A 26,563-nucleotide genomic window follows, 5' to 3' on the forward strand; every position below is an offset into this window, starting at 1 on the left:
TCCGCTCACACGTCACTGACTGTTGTCGAGAACGCGCGTGGGTCTCGTGTACGTCATTATGAACTGCGCTGGGTTTGGGATGTTGTGAAATAATTCTTCGTTTGTTGGACCAGCGTTTATTTAGCCTTATGTTTTAGTGAACGTAGCTGTGAAACAGAGAGAGAGTCGACACAACAACAAAATGAATGAGCCCGAGGGACTGCGGTTCAGGAGGTTGAATAGACCTCAAATAATTACTGACGAAACCCATGAACCCCAATACAAAAACACAAGGTAAGACATACCTAACGTTACCTGCCTTCATTGCTTACCTGGAAACATTTGTATGCACTTGATTAATTTGCATTCAATTTAATTGATGTTAAATGTGTGCTCGTCAGATAATGTATACCATGTTGTTTTGTTGTGCGTTGCAGCACTTACAGTGGGAAGGTGTTTCGTGTGACGTTACTCTCACTGGTGGCTTTCCTGCTTTTCCCACTGCTGGTCCTCATTTTCCTGATTGATTCTCCCATTCAACCAGAGGCCTTCAGGTGAGCTTTATTCTCTCACAGGGATCTACACCTTAAGCATGCAAAACACAAGTCACAACTCACAGTACTTCAGACATTCAGGGTTTCCTCAGGACAGTTCCTGGGAGTTTAGATAAAAACTCATGGATGTCATACATTTTCTATTTACACTTTGCTCTAAAATATTGAATTGGATAGAAATCTGTAAATGATTAAATTATGCAAGTACAATAGGATATTTCTCATGCAAAGGTGTGTAATGGTGTAGGTGGTTACAGAGGTGTCACACCGCATTGCTCAGAAACCATAAGTTATTGTCATTGGTCCTACTCAATGTTTATTGCTAAATGTCAGTTGTAAAGTTTATTACAAAATGGCTAAAAGAACTTCCTGTAACATTCTGTTGCCAAGCTGGAAATGTTGTAATTAAAAAGAAGCCCTATTCAAAAAGTACATTGCTTTAATTGTAGAAAACCGCCTTCTTTTAGACTTCATGTGTAAACATTTTAATTTTGGGGTTAAAAAAATCCTTTATCTTTTAATCATCCCAATGTCTTTCCAACCCTTATAAATCATTTACAATATAGCTTAACTTCTGCTTTCCACATAATTAAAGCGGAGGGCGATTTATATTGCCAAGTTCCGAAAAAGACAAATAAAACTTGAAAAGTATTCCATGTCTTGAGCACTATTAAAAAAAAAAAAAATACAATTCTGATTTATTTTTATTTACATTAACAGTGTAATTAATGTTCTATTTATTTATTAAAACCAAGTATGAATTTCATCAAGTTAGTGTTTTTAAGCATTTTTAATAGCTAAAGGTAGTAACAATTAAAACAATATATTTTACTTGTGAACTGATGTTCAGCTGTTCTTTTTAATAGTCAACTTATTTCAGATCATCAGTCGTCAAGCTCGGTAAACACTGTGTCACAGACATGAAGATGGACCTTTAAGCTGATTACTCCCCCAGTCTTCATGTTTTCGGGCCATTTCACGCTTAATTTTGACATAACATAAAGCGGTGATACAGTGTGTATGTATATGTGTGTGTATATGTATATATATATATATATATATATATATATATGCAAAAACCTCTTGTCCGTCTGACATGTTTTCTTTTAAATTAGCATTTTTTTTTTTTTTTTCATTGGTATGAAAAAATTAAATGCAATGTGTGCTAAAACCTCTAAGTCCACCTCTTTGGACAACAAGGCATGGTAAACAGTTGCAAATTCACTAAAGATGCAACTGGAAACATTGCAAATGATGAAAGCAGAATTCAAAATGTAACAATGACTAAACTGGTCCTCACAGTAGGGGGAGCTGTAAGAGGTGGTCCGTTTCTGCACTGTTGTGTTTACTTGTTACTCACGGAATCCTGTCATTGCCACTGTAACGATGGACAAAACATTATAACTTGCAGCTCGGCAGTTGAAATTCGGCTCTTGCGCAAACCTAGACTGGGTAAACCCAGCCCGATCTGCCGGCGATTTGAGTCCGCCCTGTACATTCTTCTATCCTGCTTTCGTTACAAATCTGCGGGGACCAATCACAAACTGTCTTATCCACCTGGTGTGCTATTGGCGGGTTCAATCCAATCTTTAACCTCTCGACGATGCTCAATGGCTTCTTTAGTTTAGCAAACAAATCGCTCGAGTTGGTGTAAATACCACTCACTTTCATGCTTTTTTTGCACAACCTGCAAAATTTGCTCGATGCCGTTACTGCTTCTGCAAACCGCTGATCAACACGTTTGTTGACACGTTTCCTGCCTGGAGTTTTCGCTGCAAAGTACGTCACCCGGATCGTTGGTCTGATTGGTTGAAGGACTATCCAATTGCGTACAGAGTCATTTGAACTATGCCGGTTGATCACGCCTCGTGTGCAGTAGAAAATACAGAGCAGACTCCCCAGACTAATGTTCAATCTTAAAAGATTGAGCTTGGTCTGGTGATAGCCAGATTAACGCAAACCGCCATTCTTCTTGAAATCATATGATTCGATTCACAAAGTGGAACGCAATTCAAAACGGCGGCAAGGATTCCCCAGAGGGGAAGTACTTAGGGAAGTTTGCAAGTGCGTGTCTAAAAGTGGACTGGAACGCAGCCCTTGAGTCTCAGACCTTTTCGATGATATGTATTTTGTCAAGATTAGAAATTTTTTTATTATAAAAGTTTAATGAAATATTGTCAAATGAAACCCGACACCGCACGCTAGGAGTAGGAGCCCGCTAAAAGGTTTTAAAGTACCCTTTCCATGGTAACGCAATGTCCGATTTCAAAATGGTTTTCACAGGATGAATTTTGAGTTTTTAAGCTTTTGAAAAAAGATTGCTGACAGTTAAGGGGTTAATTGTTTGAATACTAATTTCCACTATCTGGGCAATAATTAAGACGTTTAAATCAACTGGACATGGTAACAATCTACATGGAAGAGGACGAGTGTCTATATTGGCCCCACACACACTGAGGAGGATGGTTTGGTTTGAAAGTTTGAGAATTGCAGATGCTAGTTGGGTCTTGGGTTCAGAAAGTCTCTTATTTGGGAAGAATGCAATGAAAAAGCCTTTGGTAACATTAAACGGTAATCTTGTGCACCTACAGTTTGCCAGGCGTTACTGGAACTTTCAGTGGGATTGAGTTTTATGGTCAGATGAGACCAAAATAAAGCTTTTTGGAAAAACACCAGATGTGGGTTTGGCATAGACTGAACCATAGCAATGTAGAAAAGTCCCTCATCCCCACTGTGAAGTATGCTGGTGGATCTTTAATGCTGTGGGGCTACATTTCTTCCAAAAGACCCTGGGCAACTTAGGATGCACAGTAAAATAAAATAAACATCAAGGGCCTGCAGATATAAAATCAGCACCTGACTGACCCTGTCAGGAAGCTTGGTTGGATCTTCCAGCATGACAATGATCCAAAGCATGTCTCAAAATAAACCACAGAGTAGTACACTGATCACAGGATGAAGGTTTTGCCATGGACATAGCAGTCCCCTGACCCAAACCCCATACAAACCTGTGGGATGAGCTGAAGAAAAGAGTCCACAAGCATGGATCTCTGAATCTGGAGAGATTCTGAATGGAGGAATGGTCTCAGATCTCATGCCATGTGTTCATCAACCACATTATTTTATTTTGTTTACACATTATAGGAGAAGTTTCATAGCAGTTATCTTTCTTGACAAAGGGAGTTTGCACAAAGTAATTAAATGAAGGGGTGTCAATAATTGTGGAATACATATATTTCAGAAAAATTGTTTTATGATATTTGTTTCTTTCAACTATTTGACTTTAATTAAAGGTTAGATTTTTGTGAATATTTTGAATGAAAGACTAAGAGGAGAAATTGCAAAAACTAATTTTCACAGTCAGTTTTGCTCATATTAAAGGGTTAGTTCACCCAAAAATGAAAATTCTGTCAGTAATTACTCACCCTCATGTTGTTCCAACCGCGTAAGACCTTCGTTCATCTTCGGAACACAAATTAAGATATTTTTGATGAAATCTGAGTGCTGGGTCACTCTCCATAGGCTGCTAGGTGGCCCAAACTTGCTGGTCCAGAAAAGTTATTAAAGAGATCGTTAATATAGTCCAAGTGACTACAGTGGCTCAATCTTAAGTATATCAAGCGACGAGAATACTTTTTGTGCGCAAAAACAAACAAAAATAACGACTTTATTCCACTATTCATTTCCTTCTCTCTGGGCCTCGTAGTGTTTTTGCGCAGCGCGTCTGTGTTACACGTCACCACGTAGGCTCACTATTGGCCGACGCTGGTCGTGTGTGACGCGCAGCGCAAAAACACTACGCGAACCAACTAGAGGCCCAGAGAGAAGGAAATGAATAGTGGAATAAAGTCGTTATTTTTGTTCGTTTTTGCGCACAAAAAGTATTCTCGTCGCTTGATATACTTAAGATTGAGCCACTGCAGTCACTTGGACTATATTAACGATCTCTTTAATAACTTTTCTGGGCCAGCAAGTTTGGGCCACCTAGCAGCCTACGGAGAAGTTATCAGCTCTCAGATTTCATCAAAAATATCTTAATTTGTGTTCCGAAGATGAACGAAGGTCTTACGCGGTTGGAACAACATGAGGGTGAGTAATTACTGACAGAATTTTCATTTTTGGGTGAACTAACCCTTTAACCAAGGGTGCCAATACTTGTGAAGAACACTGTATTTATTAATGTTTTGAATTAGATAAAATTTTTCTATTTTCAGTCATTTAAGTTTAAAGGAACCGTATGTAAGAAATGTATTTCAATTAATCATAAAATGGCCCTGATATGTCACTAGACATTAAGAAATCATGTTCATTTCAAATACTTATATCACTGACAACAGTAGTCCGGCCAGGATTTTGTCATTTAAAAGTGAAGTTTCAGCCCTCAAATGATGTTGATGTTGATGTTGTCATGTTGTGTTTTGGCCTGATGCTCCACCCTCCACCTATCTACCAATCACAAAGTCAGTAGTGTTTCGGCATCCGGGTTGCCAGCTCTGCTCTAGTTACCACAGCTGCAGCTACAAACGTGTCGGATAAAAAATGCCAGCCTATCTGGCAACCTCGAGTCAGGGGGGAGGGGGAGGGGGAGGGGATACACCGCTCTACAGTAATTTGAAAGTGATTGCAGTACCAGTTTTGGCCACAATCTTACATACGGTTCTTTTAAGTGTTAGTAATTTTATCTGCTTTTTATATATAGATTATAGAATATTTCATATTTTCATGCACTATTCCTTTAAAGCTGAATGGAAAGCTTCTTTAATCATTATTTTATATCTCATCCAATATAGTCCATTTGGTTCTGATCTGCTGCCACAATGTTCTCGAGAGTCAAGACAAAATCCAATATAAATATTCATCTTAAGTCAAGCCCCGCAGTGCTTTCTCATTTCTTTTTTAGTCCTGACAATGGTTAATAATTGATGCCTCTGCAGTTGATATGTAGGGCATTTCATCTCCTCCAGCTTTCTGCTGGAAGTTCAGTTCTTCTCAACATTTCTGAACATGAAGCTTAACTAAAGTTCTTCTTTGTTTTTTCCCCTCTTGTGTTTGATAATTAGTCTCAATGAACCGCCTCTCATGACTGGCTGTTACGAGCCCAACCTAATACTCAGACAGGCAGAGCGACTGTTCGAGGAGCAGCTCATCGGCCCAGAATCCCTTGCCAATATTGGAGGTCAGTATTTGCAAAGCAATGCAGTCAAAACTTGACCTTTCACCCAGTCTGCCGCAGCTGTTTGGCAGTGTGTGCACTGAGAGATAAACTGTGGTTGCACTTGCCAAAATAGGTAAAAGTTGAGTGTGTTATTGTTTTTTTGTATTGCATGCTTGCACACTCTGACAATATATTATAAGGAAGTATGAAGATCTTAAGATATAAATTATTATATGTAGATCTTAATATTGATATTAAGTCATTAAATATGTAAAAAATAAATTGCTTTAATGACAGTTTGTAATGCCTCTAAATCATTCTTGTTTTGTAGATGTTTTGTACACTGGGACGGCTGATGGAAAGATAGTCAAAATCGAGGGAAAGAACATTAATGTATTAGCAACACTGGGCAAGCCACCATGTGGTAAGAAAACCAGCAATACTGGACTGTTTCCTCAAACACTGCGTAATGTGGTATTTCAACATAAGTGACCTTGTCTTTTGAAATGCTCAGGTTCATGGGTTTGTTGCACATGGCATGAATCTTTGTACAGATTTCAGTAACTTTTAGGAAACTCGTGTGTTTTTTTTTGGTGTTCACACTTGCTAAATATGATCAGATTCCAATTGGATATGCACAAAAAATTATTTTGGACTAAACAAAGCTTTTGTCAACTGAATTTTAATAGTCACACAGTCCATGACGAACAGATCGTTAACACCTGGTCCATGTGGTAATTATGTCGGGCAGGAAATCAAAATTTTCTCCTCAGACATCAGACAATTATGGCTTATCAATTGAAACGTAAGTAGTAGCCTAACGTTAGCCACTTTACACGGCTGCTCGCTCTAATGTTAACGTTATCTTAGATAAATATTCGCTAATATATATCCAAGTGTTTGTGCAGAAAATTATACAGCGCTTACTTCATGACATGTTTAACTTAACATGCATTTCTCTCTAAAGTCGCATCCACTATACTGTGGAGATGAGGAGTCAGCGTCGTCAACTTCATCTTTGCAGCCTACACTCGCTAGCTTATTAATACATTTAAATGTTCAGACAATCTCCTTGTGTTGTTTTTCCTGACACATTCATAATCATTACTTTTGCCGGTAAGCTGCAGTATTACGGTTTAACTGCTGACTGTTATGTTGACTGTGACTTATGTGAACTATCGGCCACAGATTCGTAAATTCAAAACAATGTTCATTACAATTAAAGGTACAATATGTAAGAATTTTGCATTCAAATATCCCAAAATCTCAAGGCCAGTGTTATATATTTTGTTAAGTTGATTACGTACAATATCCCACATTTTTCCAACTATTTTTAAATCGTGAGAAAATTGCGATTTTAACCAAGGAAACGGGGCGTTAGAGCAGGGGGAGCTGGGAGTCGCCAGTCAATTGCGTCATATCCGCGTTACCCTCGGTTTCCGCTCGTACTGCGTGGAGTCCTGGACAAATGCGGAAGTTGTAGTTGTAGCGTCTATCAAGCTACAAACGTTAGCTTGTTTTGTGCAGTCGTTATGGAACACAATTATTCTTTACCGATTGCAGCTGGTTCTGTCGACAAAGCATGCTTAATTTTATATTCAAATGTAGCATTCGGTAATAGTTATGTTTATGCAAGGAAAGTATTATTGCTTTAGATTTGTGTTTAGTTTATTGACATTGTTTATCACGTCTGTGTTTATGGCCATGTAAATAAACATAGCATGTGTTATACATAAAGATTAATCAGTATTTTGGCAAATGATGTGGGTATGTTCGAATGCACTTTTACAACAATTGTTTAGAACACGTAAAACTGCGCAGCGTTATCACAACAATGAATTCGACATACAGTAACATCTATGATAACCAATTTAGTATTAAACCTTACTTTTCTTGCGGTTAATTCATTTTAATGAAATAAAAGTCTGATGAGGTTCAAGAGTCAGGAAGGAAGAAGACAGGGGTCGGCGTGACTGGGACTCATACTTTATTAAAATAAAGCAAAACAAACAAAAGTCGCGCACAACGCGCATTCACCGTGGCAACCGCGACGGCTCAAAAAAAAAAAAAGAAAGCTCGGATCCACCGGTTTTCCTTCTCTGCGTCCAATTTTCTCTTCAGTCTCTCTCTCGTTCCAGCGCGCGGCTTATAAGCGGTCTCTCCACACCGATCACTGCAATAAGACACAGGTGTTCGTCATTTGCACTTGACCTACTTCGTCCGCTCGTCTCTTCTCTCTCCCATTACAGACCGCGCTGAACCACGCCCCCCTCGCCACAAAAAGCATGTCATTAAATGCAACATTTATAAAAATAGAACTTAACCTCATCCATGAACATGATTTTTCGATTCCCGTCTGACTGATTTACATCCACGGTGGCGTTTAAAACGACAGTTCCCATCATTCCACGCTCCTTCACATCATCATCAAGCTACGCCGTTGTTGTTGTTTGGAATGTAGCGCCCTCTAGCGGCAAAAAATTCGTGCTTATTGTACCTTTAAAATTTCTTACAACATGATGCCGGTATCATTGTAAAGATAAAACATAAGTGATGCCATTACCAGGTAGAAGTATGTTTAAGAAAAAAAACGAAACGCTAATAAAGTCATTTTTGTTATGGGATTCAAACTCATCCATCAAAATACAATCATCGGAAAATTGCCGCATTCTGTCTATCGAACTATTTTTCCACCACAGTAATCGAACGGATCTTAATCTTGAAATGTTCTTTTCTGTAGCCTAATGTTTCATGATGCCACTGTGCCCATGTTGCCTCACGCTCGCATGCTGATATAGCCTCATCTGTGTGAACAAACAAATGACCTAAATAAATAAGCCCTCCATTGAGCTGAGTCATTACAGTTTATTTTTATTCATTACGTGTTTTCTTTGAGCAGGAAAAATGAAAGGTTCAGTTCATATATCTGACTGCTTGTATTTATTGAAAAAAAAACAAATACATGTGAAGTAAAATTGAAAACTGAATTGAATTGAACTGAATCGATGACATAATCGCAATCGAACCGAACCATGAGGCCAGTGTAGGTTCACACCCGTAATTCACGCTAAAATGCATGTCCTTTTTTCCTATAATTTTTGTAAATTTTCAATATTAGGACAAAACAAAAATCACAAAGTATCCTTTTCACTACACACAAGTGTTTCATCTACCTTTCATTCATAACTGCCTTTCATAATGTGAGTATGTGTTATGAGTATGACTAACTCGGCTCAATAAATCAGCTTATTTATTCATTTGTTTGTTCATTGAATACTGAGTGATGAGTATTATGTTGCACAATATTTGGGGGAGCCGCGTTTTGATGAGAACTTGTCACTCTTGTCATACAGTGTATTCAGATGAGGCTACATCAGCGTGTGAGTGTGAGGCACAAGTTAACATGAGCATCATGAAACATTAGGCTACAGAAAAGCTTATTTGAAGATCAAGATCCGTTTGTGGTGGTAAAATAGTTCAATCGATATAATGCGCCACTGTTGCGTTGCTTGTATTTTGATGGATGAGTTTGAATCCCGTAACAAAGATGACTTTATAAACGTTTTATATTTTTTTGTTAACGTACTTCTGCTGTTCCAGGTAATGACATCACTAATGTTTTATCTTAACAATGATGCCAGCATGTTGTAAGAAAGTTTAATTGTAATGAGCACAGCACAGGTTTTTCGAATTGACGAATCTGTGGCCAATCGTTCACATCTGGTGTAAAGTCACGACTCAACACGGTCACAAGTTAAACCTATAATATGTAATTTTTTCACCACCAGAGATCGCATTTTCAAAACGATAACAAAGACGAAGCTGATGACGCTATGAAGGAAAGTGGAACTATGGGAGATGTCATTTTCACCATCCAGAGATGTATAGAATTCACGAATTTTATAAATTATGTATCAACTAATAAATTCGTTTTTGTATTACCTGTACGTTTGATCACACTATGGGACTATTTACACGATATCGTTTTCAACTAAAAACGTAAAACTTTATGCGTTTTGGCCGTTTGTTTACACGACAACAGTGTTTCGGATGCCTGAAAACGCAAGTTTTTGAAAACGGTATCCGTGTAAACAACAAAAACGCGAATCTCTGAAGACGATGACGTCATGCACATGCTTATTACATGTTCAGTCTATAGTGTTTCATATAGCCATCTAATGGCCTGGCAGCAGAATACAGCGTTTTTAGACGTTTTCGTGGATCCGTGTGAATGGGGATCATTTTGACAATGGTGTCGTCTGTACGCGGAAAACTCAAAGGAAATACTTCTCCGTTTTAAGCATATTGTTGTCGTGTAAACGTACCCTAATTTATGTCATTGTAATTAATTAGCTGCCAGGAACGTGAAATGTAATGCTATATTAGCCTGTTTCTAATATGTGACTATTTGTCAAATGATTCGGTGGGGTAAATGGTAAATGGTAAATGGACTGCATTTATATAGCGCTTTCACAGACCCAATGGCCACCAAAGCGCTTTACAATATTGCCTCACATTCACCCATTCACTCACTCATTCATACACCGACGGCGGTGTCAGCCATGCAAGGCGATCCAGCTCGTCGGGAGCAGCTGGGGTTAGGTGTCTTGCTCAAGGACACCTCGACACTTGGTCAGGTGGAACCGGGGATTGAACCACCAACCTTCCGGTTTGTAGACAATCTACATGAACCACTGAGCCACTGCCGCCCCTACAGCTTACGACAGCACGAAAGAGACGAGCTGGTACAATATGTAGGTACAATATGTAAGAATTTTGCATTAAAATATCCCAAAATCTCAAGGCCAGTGTTATATATTTTGTTAAGTTGATTACTTAACAATATCCCAAATATTTCCAACTATTTTTAAATCGTGAGAAAATTGCGATTTTAACCAAGGAAACGGGGCGTTAGAGCAGGGGGGAGCTGGGAGTCGCCAGTCAATTGCGTCATATCCGCGTTACCCTCGGTTTCCGCTCGTACTGCGTGGAGTCCTGGACAAATGCGGAAGTTGTAGTTGTAGCGTCTATCAAGCTACAAACGTTAGCTTGTTTCGTGCTGTCGTCAGCTGGTTCTGTCGACAAAGCATGCTTAATTTTATATTTTCCAAATGTAGCATTCGGTAATAGTTATGTGTATGCAAGGAAAGTATTATTGCTTTAGATTTGTGTTTAGTTTATTGACATTGTTTATCACGTCTGGTGTTTATGGCCATGTAAATAAACATAGCATGTGTTATACATAAAGATTAATCAGTATTTTGGCAAATGATGTGGGCATGTTCGAATGTACTTTTACAACAATTGTTTAGAACATGTAAAACTGCGCAGCGTTATCACAACAATGAATTCAACAAATACAGTAACATCTATGAAGTATTAAACCTTACTTTTCTTGCGGTTAATTCATTTTAATGAAATAAAAGTGTGATGAGGTTTAAGAGTCAGGAAGGAAGAAGACAGGGGTCGGCGTGACTGGGACTCATACTTTATTAAAATAAAGCAAAACAAACAAAAGCCGCGCACAACGCGCATTCACCGTGGCAACCGCGACGGCACAAAACAGTTCAAAAATGAGAGCTCGGATCCACCGGTTTTCTTCCTCTGCGTCCAATTTTCTCTCCAGTCTCTCTCTCGTTCCAGCGCGGCTTATAAGCGGTCTCTCCACGCCAATAATACTGCAATAAGACACAGGTGCATTTGCACTTGACCTACTTGCTCGTCTCTTCTCTCTCCCATTACAGACCGCGCTGAACCACGCCCCCCTCGCCACAAAAAGCATGTCATTAAACGCAACATTTATAAAAATAGAACTTAACCTCATCCATGAACATGATTTTTCGATTCCCGTCTGACTGATTTACATCCACGGTGGAGTTTAAAACGACAGTTCCCATCATTCCACGCTCCTTCACATCGTCATCAAGCTACGCCGTTGTTGTTGTTGTTGTTGTTGTTGTTTGGAATGTAGCGCCCTCTAGCGGCAAAAAATTCTTGCATATTGTACCTTTAATGCTGTGCAGTTTTACACGTTTAAAACAATCGTGCTAAAAGTACATTTGTACAAACCCACAGTATTTGCAAGTAATGGCTAAAATATTTTTGTGCAACACATACTTAATTTCACTGCCATAGACTTGGTCACCAGACTTGATAAAAATCGTTACTGAAGTACGAACAAAGTGCAATATAACTGTAGTGTACAATAAATAACATATATTTGCTTACCTGTCTATTAAAACAGAGTGAGAGCAGAGTCTCTGTGGACAGATCAAGTCCAAGTTTGTCGCAAAGCTCTCTCCATCTTGAAAACGTGAGATATTACAGTTTAAAATAACAGCTTTACATTCACAGTCTTTTCAACCACACAGTATCGATATTTCTGTTACAAATATTCAAATGATCACAGAAGTACGGAGATAAAAGTTTATAGTTCGAGTATAAACACTGATGTCTACGGTAGCAACCAAAACAGAGTAAATCACCTTTTGAAAGTCGCTTCAAATAACGAGTGTATTGATTACATCTGATGCTTCAAAACATTCATAAAGACGACTGTTAAAGCTGCAGTCCGTAACTTTTTTTGTGTTCAGAATTTACTAAATTAATATAATGAGCGAGTACATCATGAATGCCTGTTTTCAAACCGTGTTTTTGTCTTATTCTGAATCTCTACGGTAAGCCTGTAATTAGTGTTTATACTCAGACTACTTTACACCGGTCAGGTCGGCACCGCTGCGGAGTAGCCCAGTGCCTGCGTGACTCATCATAGACATAAACAGAGAGAAGTAGCTCAGTCCGGCTAAAATGTTCTTCCGAAAAGACGCGTGCAGTTCTGTTTATTAACCGCTAAAAAAGCGCTGATTCATCCAGGAATGAAACAAGTGAAGTCTTTATGAATCAATCATTCAAACTGATTTAAAAAATATTCTGCTTCACCTGTCTGGATCTTACATGTGTATTCAAGCATATTCTACCCCTTCTGAGAAGGTCTTCTCAACTGCTGGAGAAACAATAAGCTAGGAGAGATCCCAAATTCTCCTAGAGAATTCAGAAATGTTTATTTTCCTTGAAAAATTAATAATTTTAGCAAAAATTGCTTAATAATATGCTGAATTTGTTGACATTACCAGTCTGTTAACGCATTTGACAAGTATAAGAAATAAACACAAAAAGGATTGTACATTTTTCCCCTTACTACTGATTTTTATTAGTTGTTTTAATCATTTTTATTGAATGGGAACCGGAACCGGAATCGCAACCGGAAAATTTCTCACGATTCCCAACCCTAGTTATGATCAGGCAAGACTTAAGGACCCTTATTAATATTAGAAAAGATTTGCAGTGCTGAAGCGGGAACGCCTGAAAACGGACGCTGTGGTTGCGTTGTTTCTGCTCCATAAGCGAGTAAAATTGGTTTTGAGTGTGTGTTGCTTGCGAATAACAACCAACTCTTGCTTGTACCTGAGTACAAGACAGGTGTATGTTAATTTTTTGTTCTTCCTTGTCATTCGTTCATGATCTTTGCTTTATTTTTCAATGATTCTCAGAAATTGCTTACTGCACCTTTAATTTATATTTTAAATGCTCATTATTATGTTTTAGTATTTCTCTGTAATGTAGAACAGTGTTACATTATAATATTCTTTCTCAGCCCTGAAACTGAAACCATTGTAATTAAATTAATATCACAAATGTCTGACTTGTCGACTAATGGCTTGACCCAGCCCTACTACATTACACTAATGCATGTAAAGCTCACATGCATTAATGTAATGTAACATCAAAGCACTAAATAGACGGGTTAAAATTCCTACGTTTATTTTATTACAGTAGAAGATGGCATTTTATATAGTGGATGACTGTACTCCTTTCTTTTCCCTGGCTGTGTTGTAAACTGCTGACGCTGTGGAAACAAACATAAAATGTGCTTAGAATTTTAATCGTTGACTAGCTCATGCATTTTGTTCCATCAAACACATCAGGTTATTCAATAACTGAGTTATGTTAGATATAATTGAGAATTCCAGTGTCAAATACTATTATCATTAGTGTTGAATATCCATTGTCTTTTTTTTTTTTCTGATTCAAAGGCTCTCGTGAGCAAGAACACACTTGTGGACGTCCTTTGGGAATCCGTGTGGGACCCAATGGCACCTTGTTTGTCACTGATGCCTATTTGGGACTGTTTGAGGTCAACCCTGTCACGGGTAAGGAAAGAAAAATACACATATTCTGTTTAAAAAAGTCAGTGCTCATTTAAAGGGTTATAGTTCGTGCAAAAAAAAGGAAATTCTGCCATTATTCACCAAACCTGTATGCAGTTTTTTTTTTTTTCACATAGAACACAAAAGGAAGAGTTGAGACACCACTCCTCTAACAATAGTTCAGTGTAGGGCTGTAGCTATCGATTATTTTAGTAATCGAGTATTCTACGGATTATTCCATCGATTAATCGAGTAATCGGATAAAAAATTGTGGTAATAAAAATAGATCCAAGTGAACAACAGCCTTTAAAATTACTTAAAGACAAATAGGTAACACTTTACAATATGGTTCATTAGTTACTCAGAATGAACAATATTTATTTCTACAGCATTTATTAATCTTAGTTCATGTTAATTTCAACATTTGCTAATACATAATTAAAATTAATGGTTGTATTTGTTAACATTAATGTAATGAACTAACATGAACAAACAATGAACAGCTTTATTTGTATGAACAAATGTTAGTTACAGATGTAGCTATTGTTCATTGTTAGTTCATGTTGATTAATACATTAATGTTGACTAATGAGCCTTATTGTAGTGTTACCCAAATAACAATAACAAGCAATAATTATTGGTTAAAATAAAGTATCAAAGTAATCATATGGGTTTTATTGAACAACGCTGTTAAAATACACCATATAAAATATATGATAACTAATAAACATAACATTTAATTCAAATGTCAACTTAATCTTTCATATTTGGTCACTTCTGTACGATAGAAATGCAACAGCTGCCGTAATTTCTTGAAAAGAACATGTGCACGTCAAAACATGCAAGCAGTGCAAGGGTTAAACTTTTATTTTGAAATCGCGATGAACAACAATTCGCACATGAGAATATATGCGATTGCGAATATATTTCTGAATATATTCAGAAACATACTTATGTATTCTCCCGTGTTGGCGAAGATTTATAAATGAGCTGCGTTACAAATCTTGTGAAACGGCGCAGACTGCGTGCAGATGAACGTTATAAGCCACACAAACTCACAGCATGCAAAGATGAAGTTTGAGAAACCCGAGACGCTCCACGCATATAAATGATGACAGTAAGTTACTATGAAACACGCGTCCGGGGTTTTGCGTTCCCAAATGCACATTATTGGAAACTTAAACAAACAGCACATGCAGAGACTGAGTATACGTGTGGAGCAGCGTTTACTGTGAACGGAGCTGAGGTAGGCCTACTTTTAACACAATCTGCACGCATGTAAATAATTCAACCGTCATGCTTCTCTGTGGCAGAAAAAAAACAGCGCATATATTTATTTAACTTAATCTTAGCCTTTGTGATTTCACAATATCATGATTGTAAACAGTTAAATATATCGCGTAGCCTTAGAAAACTGTGTAATGCGGTTCATGGACTCTCGTCTGTGGAATGCGCCACTTCCGGTATTTTGCCGGTTACTCGACACGGGTAAATTGCAATCGAGGATTTTTTTAAATCGAGTACTCGACTTTAATCGAGGAATCGTTACAGCCCTAGTTCAGTGTACACGTCTCTGTCAAGCTCCAAAAAGAACAATGCACTGTCTCGTTTTGACTTTTAGGTGAGGTCCAATCTCTGGTGAGCACAGGGAAGATGATCGGTGGTCGACGTCTGGGCTTTGTGAATGATCTGGATGTAACTCAGGATGGGAAAAAGGTGTACTTCACTGACTCCAGCAGCAGGTGGCAGCGCAGAGACTTCATGCACCTGATCATGGAGGCCACAGCAGATGGACGGTAACTGGGACATGAAACATCTGATTTTCAGTGCATTTCACGGGTTTTCGCACTTTACAGTTCTATTGGTTGGAACATTGCGCATAGTTTCTGAATCACTGCTTGTTTTCATTGGGAATGATGTTTTAGTACAGTGACTGATGTTGCTAATTTGTTTGTTTTTTCAGTGTGCTTGAGTACGATACAGAGAGCAAGGAAGTTTCCGTGATGATGGAGAACCTGAGGTTTCCTAACGGCATCCAGCTCTTCCCTGATGAGGAGTCTGTTCTAGTGGCTGAAACCACAATGGCGAGAATAAGGAGGTGATACTCGCCGTACAGTTTATATTCTGTTACTTTGGTCGTTGATTGTTAAAACTTGTATATTGTTTCATTTTTTATTATTATTATTATAATCAAAACCTGGGATGTTATTATCCCTGGACAAGAGCAATGTTCATACTGTTTTTACTATTTCTATAGTATATACTGTACACTAGCGTTCAAAAGCTTGGGGTAAGTAAGATAAAATAAAAAGGAAATTAATACTTTTATTCTGCAGGATGCATTAATTAGATTTTTTCTTTTTTAATGCCAGTAATGTTTTAAAATATTGCAGTTTCGAATAAATGCTGTTCTTTTTAACTTTATATTTATCAAGAGTCCTGAAAATAATACAAAATATTAAGCTGCACGACTGTTTTCAACTGTGATGATAAATGAAATTTTTGAATGATTTTTGAAGGATCATGTGACACTAAAGACTGGAGTAAAATTCAGTTTTGCATCACAGGAATAAATTACATCTTTTAACTCACAAAAGTGAGTACACCCCTCACATTTCAACAAACATTTTAGTATATCTACTCAAGGGACAATACTATAGAAATGAAACTTGGATATATTTTAGAGTAGTCAATGTGCTGCTTGTATAGCCGTGTACATTTACTGTCCTCTGAAAATAACTCAACATACAGCCATTATTGTCAAAATAGCTGGCAACAAAAGTGAGTACACCCTAAGTGATAATAGCTGTACGTCGTTTGACCATGCAAGCCACATGTCCTATTCATCATGTTCATGTTTTTGTCTGCTTGACAGGACCATACACATTTGTTTATCTTGTATTAGAGCAGATCAAATTTGGAGTAAAATTCTCTCATACTGACCACTGGAGGTTCAACATGGCACCTCATGGCAAAGAATTTACAAGTGGACGGGTTCCACTCGTAACAGGCCTCGCAAGGGTCAATCAAAGAAGTTGAGTCCTCGTGCTGTGCGTCAGGTGCAGAAGCTGGCTTCAAAAAACAGACACATGAGTGCTGCCAGCACTGCTTTTGAGGTTGCTTGTCGGAAGGTCAGCTTGTCAGTGCTCCGACCATACGCCACACACTGGCATCCTCAAGCAGAAGGCGGAGAAGTGCCATGTGTGTAACATCCAGCAGCTCCGTGATGTCATTATGGAGGAGTGGAAGAGGATCCCAGCAACAACCTGTGCAGCTCTGGTGAACTCCATGGCCAGGAGGATTAAGGCAGTGCTAGATAACAATGGTGCTCACACAAAATATTGACACTTTGGACACAGTTTTGACATGTTCACTTAGGGTATACTCACTTTTGTTGCCAGCTATTTTGACAATAATGGCTGTATGTTGAGTTATTTTCAGAGGACAGTAAATGTACACTGCTATACAAGCAGCACAATGACTACTCTAAAATATGTCCAAGTTTCATTTCTATAGTATTGTCCCTTGAGAAGATATACTAAAATGTTTGCTGAAATGTGAGGGGTGAGATACTATATATATATATATATATATATATATATACACATGTATATATATATATACACACATATACACTCACTTAAAGGATTATTAGGAACACCTGTTCAATTTCTCATTAATGCAATTATCTAATCAACCAATCACATGGCAGTTGCTTCAATGCATTTAGGGGTGTGGTCCTGGTCAAGACAATCTCCTGAACTCCCAACTGAATGTCAGAATGGGAAAGAAAGGTGATTTAAGCAATTTTGAGCGTGGCATGGTTGTTGGTGCCAGACGGGCTGGTCTGAGTATTTCACAATCTGCTCAGTTACTGGGATTTTCACGCACAACCATTTCTAGGGTTTACAAAGAATGGTGTGAAAAGGGAAAAACATCCAGTATACGGCAGTCCTGTGGGCGAAAATGCCTTGTTGATGCTAGAGGTCAGAGGAGAATGGGCCGACTGATTCAAGCTGATAGAAGAGCAACTTTGACTGAAATAACCACTCGTTACAACCGAGGTATGCAGCAAAGCATTTGTGAAGCCACAACACGCACAACCTTGAGGCGGATGGGCTACAACAGCAGAAGACCCCACCGGGTACCACTCATCTCCACTACAAATAGGAAAAAGAGGCTACAATTTGCATGAGCTCACCAAAATTGGACAGTTGAAGACTGGAAAAATGTTGCCTGGTCTGATGAGTCTCGATTTCTGTTGAGACATTCAGATGGTAGAGTCAGAATTTGGCGTAAACAGAATGAGAACATGGATCCATCATGCCTTGTTACCACTGTGCAGGCTGGTGGTGGTGGTGTGATGGTGTGGGGGATGTTTTCTTGGCACACTTTAGGCCCCTTAGTGCCAATTGGGCATCGTTTAAATGCCACGGCCTACCTGCGCATTGTTTCTGACCATGTCCATCCCTTTATGACCACCATGTACCCATCATCTGATAGCTACTTCCAGCAGGATAATGCACCATGTCACAAAGCTCGAATCATTTCAAATTGGTTTCTTGAACATGACAATGAGTTCATTGTACTAAAATGGCCCCCACAGTCACCAGATCTCAACCCAATAGAGCATATTTGGGATGTGGTGGAACGGGAGCTTCGTGCCCTGGATGTGCATCCCATAAATCTCCATCAACTGCAAGATGCTATCCTATCAATATGGGCCAACATTTCTAAAGAATACTTTCAGCACCTTGTTGAATCAATGCCACGTAGAATTAAGGCAGTTCTGAAGGCGAAAGGGGGTCAAACACAGTATTAGTATGGTGTTCCTAATAATCCTTTAGGTGAGTGTGTGTGTGTGTGTGTGTGTTTGTATATATATATATATATATATACAGTGAGGAAAATAAGTATTTGAACACCCTACTATTTTGCAAGTTCTCCCACTTAGAAATCATGGAGGGGTCTGAAATTGTCATCGTAGGTGCATGTCCACTGTGAGAGACATAATCTAAAAAAAAAAACCCAGAAATCACAATGTATGATTTTTTAACTATTTATTTGTGTGATACAGCTGCAAATAAGTATTTGAACACCTGAGAAAATCAATGTTAATATTTGGTACAGTAGCCTTTGTTTTCAATTACAGAGGTCAAACGTTTCCGATAGTTTTTCACCAGGTTTGCACACACTGCAGGAGGGATTTTGGCCCACTCCTCCACACAGATCTTCTCTAGATCAGTCAGGTTTCTGGGCTGTCGCTGAGAAACACGGAGTTTGAGCTCCCTCCAAAGATTCTCTATTGGGTTTAGGTCTGGAGACTTGCTAGGCCACGCCAGAACCTTGATATGCTTCCTACAGAGCCACTCCTTGGTTATCCTGGCTGTGTGCTTCGGGTCATTGTCATGTTGGAAGACCCAGCTCGACCCATCTTCAATGCTCTAACTGAGGGAAGGAGGTTGTTCCCCAAAATCTCACAATACATGGCCCCAGTCATCCTCTCCTTAATACAGTGCAGTCGCCCTGTCCCATGTGCAGAAAAACACCCCCAAAGCATGATACTACCACCCCCATGCTTCACAGTAGGGATGGTGTTCTTGGGATGGTACTCATCATTCTTCTTCCTCCAAACACGTTTAGTGGAATTATGACCAAAAAGTTCTATTTTGGTCTCATCTGACCACATGACTTTCTCCCATGACTCCTCTGGATCATCCAAATGGTCATTGGCAAACTTAAGACGGGCCTTGACATGTGCTGGTTTAAGCAGGGGAACCTTCCGTGCCATGCATGATTTCAAACCATGACGTCTTAGTGTATTACCAACAGTAACCTTGGAAACGGCGGTCCCAGCTCTTTTCAGGTCATTGACCAGCTCCTCCCGTGTAGTTCTGGGCTGATTTCTCACCTTTCTTAGGATCATTGAGACCCCACGAGGTGAGATCTTGCATGGTGCCCCAGTCCGAGGGAGATTGACAGTCATGTTTAGCTTCTTCCATTTTCTAATGATTGCTCCAACAGTGGACCTTTTTTCACCAAGCTGCTTGGCAATTTCCCCGTAGCCCTTTCCAGCCTTGTGGAGGTGTACAATTTTGTCTCTAGTGTCTTTGGACAGCTCTTTGGTCTTGGCCATGTTAGTAGTTGGATTCTTACTGATTGTATGGGGTGGACAGGTGTCTTTATGCAGCTAACGACCTCAAACAGGTGCATCTAATTTAGGATAATAAATGGAGTGGAGGTGGACATTTTAAAGGCAGACTAACAGGTCTTTGAGGGTCAGAATTCTAGCTGATAGACACGTGTTCAAATACTTATTTGCAGCTGTATCATACAAATAAATAGTAAAAAAATCATATATTGTGATTTCTGGATTTTTTTTAAAATTTTTTTTTTAGATTGTCTCTCACAGTGGACATGCACCTACGATGACAATTTTAGACCCCTCCATGATTTCCAAGTGGGAGAACTTGCAAAATAGCAGGGTGTTCAAATACTTATTTTCCTCACTATATATATATATATATATATATATATATATATATATATATATATATATGAAGAGTTCAGATGCAAAAGCCTCTAAATGCCATCTGAAATTTTCTTATAGAATGATCATTTTTATAAAGCTTGTGTATTTAAGTTCAGTAATTTCACTTAAATGACAATTAATAGGTAATCTTCATTGCCATTTAAGTGAAATTATTGAATTTAAATATACGAGCTTGATAAAAATGATCATTCTATAAGAAAATTTCAGATGGCATTTAGAGGCTTTTGCATCTGAACTCTTCATATATATATATATATATATATATATATATATATATATATATATATATATACAGTATATACACACACACACACACACACACACACACACACACACACACACATATATATATATATATACATATATATATATATATATATATATGTGTGTGTGTATATATATATATATATATATATATATATATATATATATATATATATATATATATTAGGGCTGCACGATATTGGAAAAAAATTACATTGCGATATTTTTTTCCCCAACGATATATATTGCGATATTGCGAGCCATCAATCCAGGCTAAAGTCAATAATTACCATTCCATGATATTAATAATTTCACTAATAAGAAAGCTTCATTACAAGTGACAAAAAGGTCACTTAATATTTTATTCCAAAATTAGAACATATTTCTGTAAACACAAAAGCAGAACACATTTTTAAATAAAACAGCAGCTTTACACCAACCCCCAACCTCCTTGTTTTGTGGCCACAACTTTATAACACTCTAGGCAAAGTACCTCTTTTTGGTCAACATCCTCCTTTTTGTAGCCGAAATAGTCCTGATTTTGACTTTCTTTTTGGTACGAAATCATCATTTTTTTGCAGCGGATCCTCTTCGTCGCCTATTTTTAGATTGCCAATAAATGTTGGCTGTGAGCAACGGCACAGCGAACCAATCACTGTGCAGGCAACGCAGAACGTGCATGTCACCCCAGCAACAAGCCATACAACAAACTCGTGTTTACTGTGTGCTACCCTGGTGCTACCGTTCTCTTAATACATCATGGGTGCTACTACCCTTCACATCGCATGTTCCGGCGATGTGACTATCGCTCATGCGCACATCGCGATGTCGATGTTAAAACAGAATATCGTTCAGCTCTAATATATATGTATGTGTATGTATGTATGTATGTGTGTATATATGTGTAAATATATATATATATATATATATATATATATATATATATATATATATATACATGTGTGTGCACATATTATATAAACAAAAACTCGACAATAATATATGTGTGTGTGTGTATATGTATATTTATACACTAAAATAGAATACCGTTATTTTAAACTGTAATATCTCACAACATTACTGTTTTTACTTAAAGGGGTCATCGGATGCAAAATTCACTTTTATATGGTGTTTGCATATAAATGTGTCTTTGCAGTGTGTGGACACAACCACCATTCAATGAAAAAAAAACATTCACTCCTTTTTTTTTTAAATCCACAAAAAGCATAAACACTCTCTAATCAAGCCGTTTGGATTTTCTGAGCGATATGATGTCATATTGCTCATGCTCCGCCCACGACCATTGACGGATTGTCCCGTATTAGTATATTTCCACCCTCAGCCATTTGTATACTTACTCTTTGCCGAGCGGGTTGCCATGGCAGCACTTTGTGTCTTGTGTCGACACCCCCCACGGAAGAGAGGGGTGAGGTGAGAAGTTGCTCATTGTGAACAGAGCTGTTTTTGAGGAGGTAAAAGGGTGTTGTGTTTGTATGTTACAAACTTTACATGAAGACCCTAAAGAATCACACCAACTTGTGGAAAATGGCCATCCGATGACCCCTTTAAGCCTATTTTTGATCAATGTAGCCTAAGACTTCTTTCAAAAACATTAGAAAAATCGTAACTTTTGAAACCATGGTGTATTTCTATCCCTCATGGCAAGTTTCACATCTTTGACTTTAGAGATGCTCATGTTTACATTCTAATAAAAAATCTGTTCTGTGCTTTACTTTCGATCTATATTTCAGTAAACTCTTATTGTCCCGTGTAATTTTAAGCGTGTTCCTACCTTTGGGCTGATTCATTATCAGGTCAGCTAGAACACATCAGTTCTCCCTGTCACTTCTTTATCGCCTCAAAGCTGACCTCTTGAGTGACATAGTCCTCATCCACTGCTACATGACGTCTCATGTCTGCTAGAGGCACAGGCCGTTCTCCTTACCTGGATAAATGATGAGTGCATGCAGTTGCCAAGGCAACAGGCTCCATCATTAAGATTCCTGTGTGGAGAGATGCATAGCATGTTTCCTCTTACTAAAGCTAGTGTGGTCTCAGTGCTCCAGATGGTTTAATATTAATGTACCTTCCCTTTACCGCTGTACAGATAAAACGTTATCAAAATGATTCCAGTTCGCACGGATACGTGGAAGCGACTAAAAATTCTGTATTATGCAGGCCAGGCAAGTAATTTGATGATGTCAATCTGTAAAGAAAGACTACACGCCTGCGCACATATATATATTCAAATGCGCATACCTATAGACTAAACGAAAAATATGCAGGTGAGCTGCTAGAGCGCATTAAATGTTTTCTGTTTTCTGTTAGAACGGTGTCGTGTAAGCGGCCCCTTAATTAATAACTAATGATCTTTGCAATGGAAGTGAATCAATCAAAAACTAACTTTAGCTGGACAATAACTTTATTCAAGAGCTATTGTAAAGCCCAAACAATCTCTGTTACTGTAATTTCCTGTTATCACTGTAAAGCTGCTTTGAAACAATCTATATTGTTAAAAGCGCTGTATAAATGAAGGTGACTACTTTAACCCTGTGGTGATCTGGGATGGTCTGGTTAAATCTGGTAAAAATAACTCCCAGATTAACTGAGTTTATGTTAATTAAAAATGAGACAATGTTGCCAAAAGATTTAGCATGTTTTGGTTAGTGTATTGCAATGTATTGGAACCAGATTGGTTAAATTCCTAATAAATCCAATGTCGATAGTCTCAAAATGTTAAAAACGTCATCTTGACTTGTCGGTTTAGCTGATGTATCGGTCCGTCACTGCTCATGTTCAGTTCTACATGTTGAATGTTTACTTTGTTGTCTTCACAGAGTTCACGTGTCTGGCCTAAATAAAGGAGGAATGGATACCTTTATAGACAACCTCCCAGGATTCCCTGACAACATTCGACGCAGTTCTTCAGGAGGATACTGGGTGGCCATGTCTGCTGTGCGACCCAACCCCGGCTTCTCTATGCTGGACTTCCTGTCTCAAAGACCCTGGATTAAGAAGTTCATATTTAAGGTAAGCTGCCATTTAGAAGTCAAATAAAAACGTTACTATTTTTATTTTAAATACCAATGTTTTTTTTTTATAAAAACCCGCGTAATAAATCTGCGTAATAAATCACTTTACAAATAGACAAATACATAGATATACGCTTGTTTATGTTTTATTTAAATACTTTAAATTGAGTGAAATGTAACGGCAAAATCTCTTTTCAAATTGACAAATATATAGACATTTATTGCTTTTTATTTAAATAGTTTAAACATAGTTAAATGTAATAGTAAAATAACCAATAAATCACTTTTAAAATTGACAAATAGATTTATAAAACAAGAAAATAAATGGACCCATTTATGAAAAGGATCTCGAGAACCACAAGTTTCGTCATTTTGTTGCACTCCATCCAGCTATTTTTCTTAATAGTGCAACAGTCGGTTCCGGAAGTTAAATCTGCATTCATTTTCTCCATAGAGAAATTAAGTTTAAACTATAACTTATAAACCTTTAAAGACAGACCTACTGTGTGCTACAAGCTTGTTAATCGATGGTATTTGCCATCAGCCCCCATTTATTTCAGCTTATTTTTTTTAAATAATCGTGTTTATCAGCAGAATTCCTGGAAAAACTACATTACCCATGATGCTGAACAAAAAATGACACCAATCAGAGAGTCGAAAGAAGCAACACTCACCAGAAGATCTCTTTAGCTCCGCCCACTCCCATGAAGCACTGTGAATAAACGAGTCGATCTCTCTACGCTCTTTAAAAATACTTAAACGTTTGTGTGTATATATATTTATATATAAATATATAAATGCAATGCTTCATGGGATTGTAGTTCTTTTCCTCACTAAAGCTAAGTACACTGTCTTGTACCCTTGTATTTTTGTCCGACTTTCAAAAACTTTTTTTGCTTCAAATCAAAATTTGTAGTGTTATGATTCACCTCGTAGCTTTTTGTTTTTGTTTTTGTTTTTTTAATCCCTATGGGAAAAATGGTAGGAAAAAATACTTCTCAAACCAGCGCCAGTGAAAAAGGTCGGTACTATTGTACTTGAGAACAATTCTTAAGTGAGCACTTCTTAGGAAACGTGTTCTGGTTAATTAATTGCTGATTTTGATAGTAGTTTTTGTAATGGTGGTTTTACACATTCCAACTCAATATATATTTCTGAAATAGATATGCTTTCCCATGTTTTGTGTGTTCTCAGCTCTTCAGTCAAGAAACTCTGGTGAAGTTTGTGCCGCGCTACAGCCTGGTGGTCGAGCTTCAGGACGGTGGGACGTGCGTTCGTAGCTTTCACGACCCTCACGGCATGGTGGCGGCCTACATCAGCGAGGCACACGAGTACAACGGCTACCTGTACCTGGGCTCCTTCCGCTCCCCTTATCTGTGCAAGCTGGATCTGAGCAAAGTGTGAAACATGCCGTCACAAATCCTGACAGATGCTCAGCTTGAGTCATTTCACTGTGGCTTCCAAACAAACAGATCCCGAAGCAATTAGCACAAGAACACTTATCAAATTCTTCCAGATTGTAGTTAACATATGACCAAACACAGTTCCTTCATTTTATCCCATTCTCTTTATTTAGGTCTGACAGATGCCTGTTTTTTGTTCCATTAACCTGTGTGGGTGACTTTCTTTTTTTAGAGATGTGCGGTGAATAATAAGCTATCTGTTTTTTTGTTTTTGTTTTTTTAAAGATGTGCCATTACTATTTTTATTTCTCTCCCTTGTGACAGAAATAGTTGTTTCTGTACTTGATTTATTTGCACCGACCATCATCTGGTCCTTAAAATAGAGCTGACAACTGTTTTTCTTATAAAAGCGCTGTGATACAAATCAAGACGACCTATAAAAACTATAACTCCTGTGGGTGGGCAGCATAAGGAAGTTGTTTTGGAGAAGTGAAACGGTATTATCATTTCATTATAAAATGAATTTCCTGCAACATTACGCTAAAATTATTTCTGGTTTTAAGAATGTTCGAATGTCTGAATGTTTTGGTTTATTTTTAATTAAGAGATTGAAGGTATTAATTCCTCATTTCATTGTTGTTTGTATATGTTGCAGAAATGAGAGCTGTGTCACTCTTGGCTGATAAATGCTGCTGGCTTTATAATATTTAGCACACCCTTACACGAGTATCTGTGTTTTCCATTCATACATTATATGATGTCTATAATAATTATCAGCAATAATGTCATATAACAGCGGTTCTCAACTGGTGGGTCACAGCTCATTTGATAAGACAATGGTGAAAAAAATAGTGCTAAATAGAAATAATAAATTAAATGAATCATATAATCTTGCATAGTTGGGAAAGCAAAATTAATTGCTTAACTTCTTTCTTTTTGCATTCCTGTAGTTTAAACAGTATAGCATGATGTTAGCAACGCCATGGTCATGGGTTCGATTCCCAGGGAATGCATGAAACTGGGAATGGAGACAATGCAAGTCACTTTGGATTAAAGCTTCTGACAAAAGTAAGTCTTGTTGACATCAAAGATTGTGTGGATACTCGAGCTACACAATTAAGCGTTAAAAGATTGCGATCTCAATTCAAACACCCATGTGATCTTATTCCTAAATGGCAATTTGGCCATATCTATTAAACCTTTCACAACAAGTACCAGCAAACATTCAAATCTGTGTTTTCTCTGCCGCTGACCCAGAGGGAGCAGTGGTCATGTTCAGGTATTAAACAACTTCACAAACAGTTTTTGAACCACAAAGTATCATTATTTCTGTCTTACAAAAATTCAAATGATCACAGAAGTACTGGGATAAAAGTTTATAGTTCAGATATAAACACTGATGTCTATGGTTGAGAT

General features: G+C 38.0%; 1 protein-coding gene across 1 annotated transcript; it reads left to right on the forward strand.

Moving 5' to 3' along the window:
• The first annotated feature begins 11 nt into the window (after positions 1–11).
• apmap (adipocyte plasma membrane associated protein) lies at positions 12–26,448 on the forward strand. The gene is made up of 9 exons (XM_082154638.1): positions 12–273; positions 417–533; positions 5,594–5,709; positions 6,020–6,112; positions 13,782–13,898; positions 15,517–15,691; positions 15,859–15,993; positions 23,550–23,742; positions 24,939–26,448. Exons 1-9 carry the CDS (start codon positions 182–184, stop codon positions 25,146–25,148), a joined length of 1,248 nt encoding a protein of 415 aa, XP_082010764.1. The 5' UTR covers positions 12–181; the 3' UTR covers positions 25,149–26,448.
• Positions 26,449–26,563: the final 115 nt, after the last annotated feature.

Source organism: Leuciscus leuciscus (genome assembly GCF_965113295.1).
Source record: "Leuciscus leuciscus genome assembly, chromosome: 22".
Classification (NCBI taxonomy): domain Eukaryota; kingdom Metazoa; phylum Chordata; class Actinopteri; order Cypriniformes; family Leuciscidae; genus Leuciscus; species Leuciscus leuciscus.

What these genes read in the sequence shown, in the direction of transcription:
- apmap (XM_082154638.1), top strand. Translation starts at nt 182, where the DNA reads ATGAATGAGCCCGAGGGACTGCGGTTCAGGAGGTTGAATAGACCTCAA. An exon ending in ATCCCTTGCCAATATTGGAG is followed by an intron (nt 5,710 to 6,019) that starts GTCAGTATTTGC and finishes CTTGTTTTGTAG; the next exon opens with ATGTTTTGTACACTGGGACG. An exon ending in TGAGGTCAACCCTGTCACGG is followed by an intron (nt 13,899 to 15,516) that starts GTAAGGAAAGAA and finishes TTTGACTTTTAG; the next exon opens with GTGAGGTCCAATCTCTGGTG.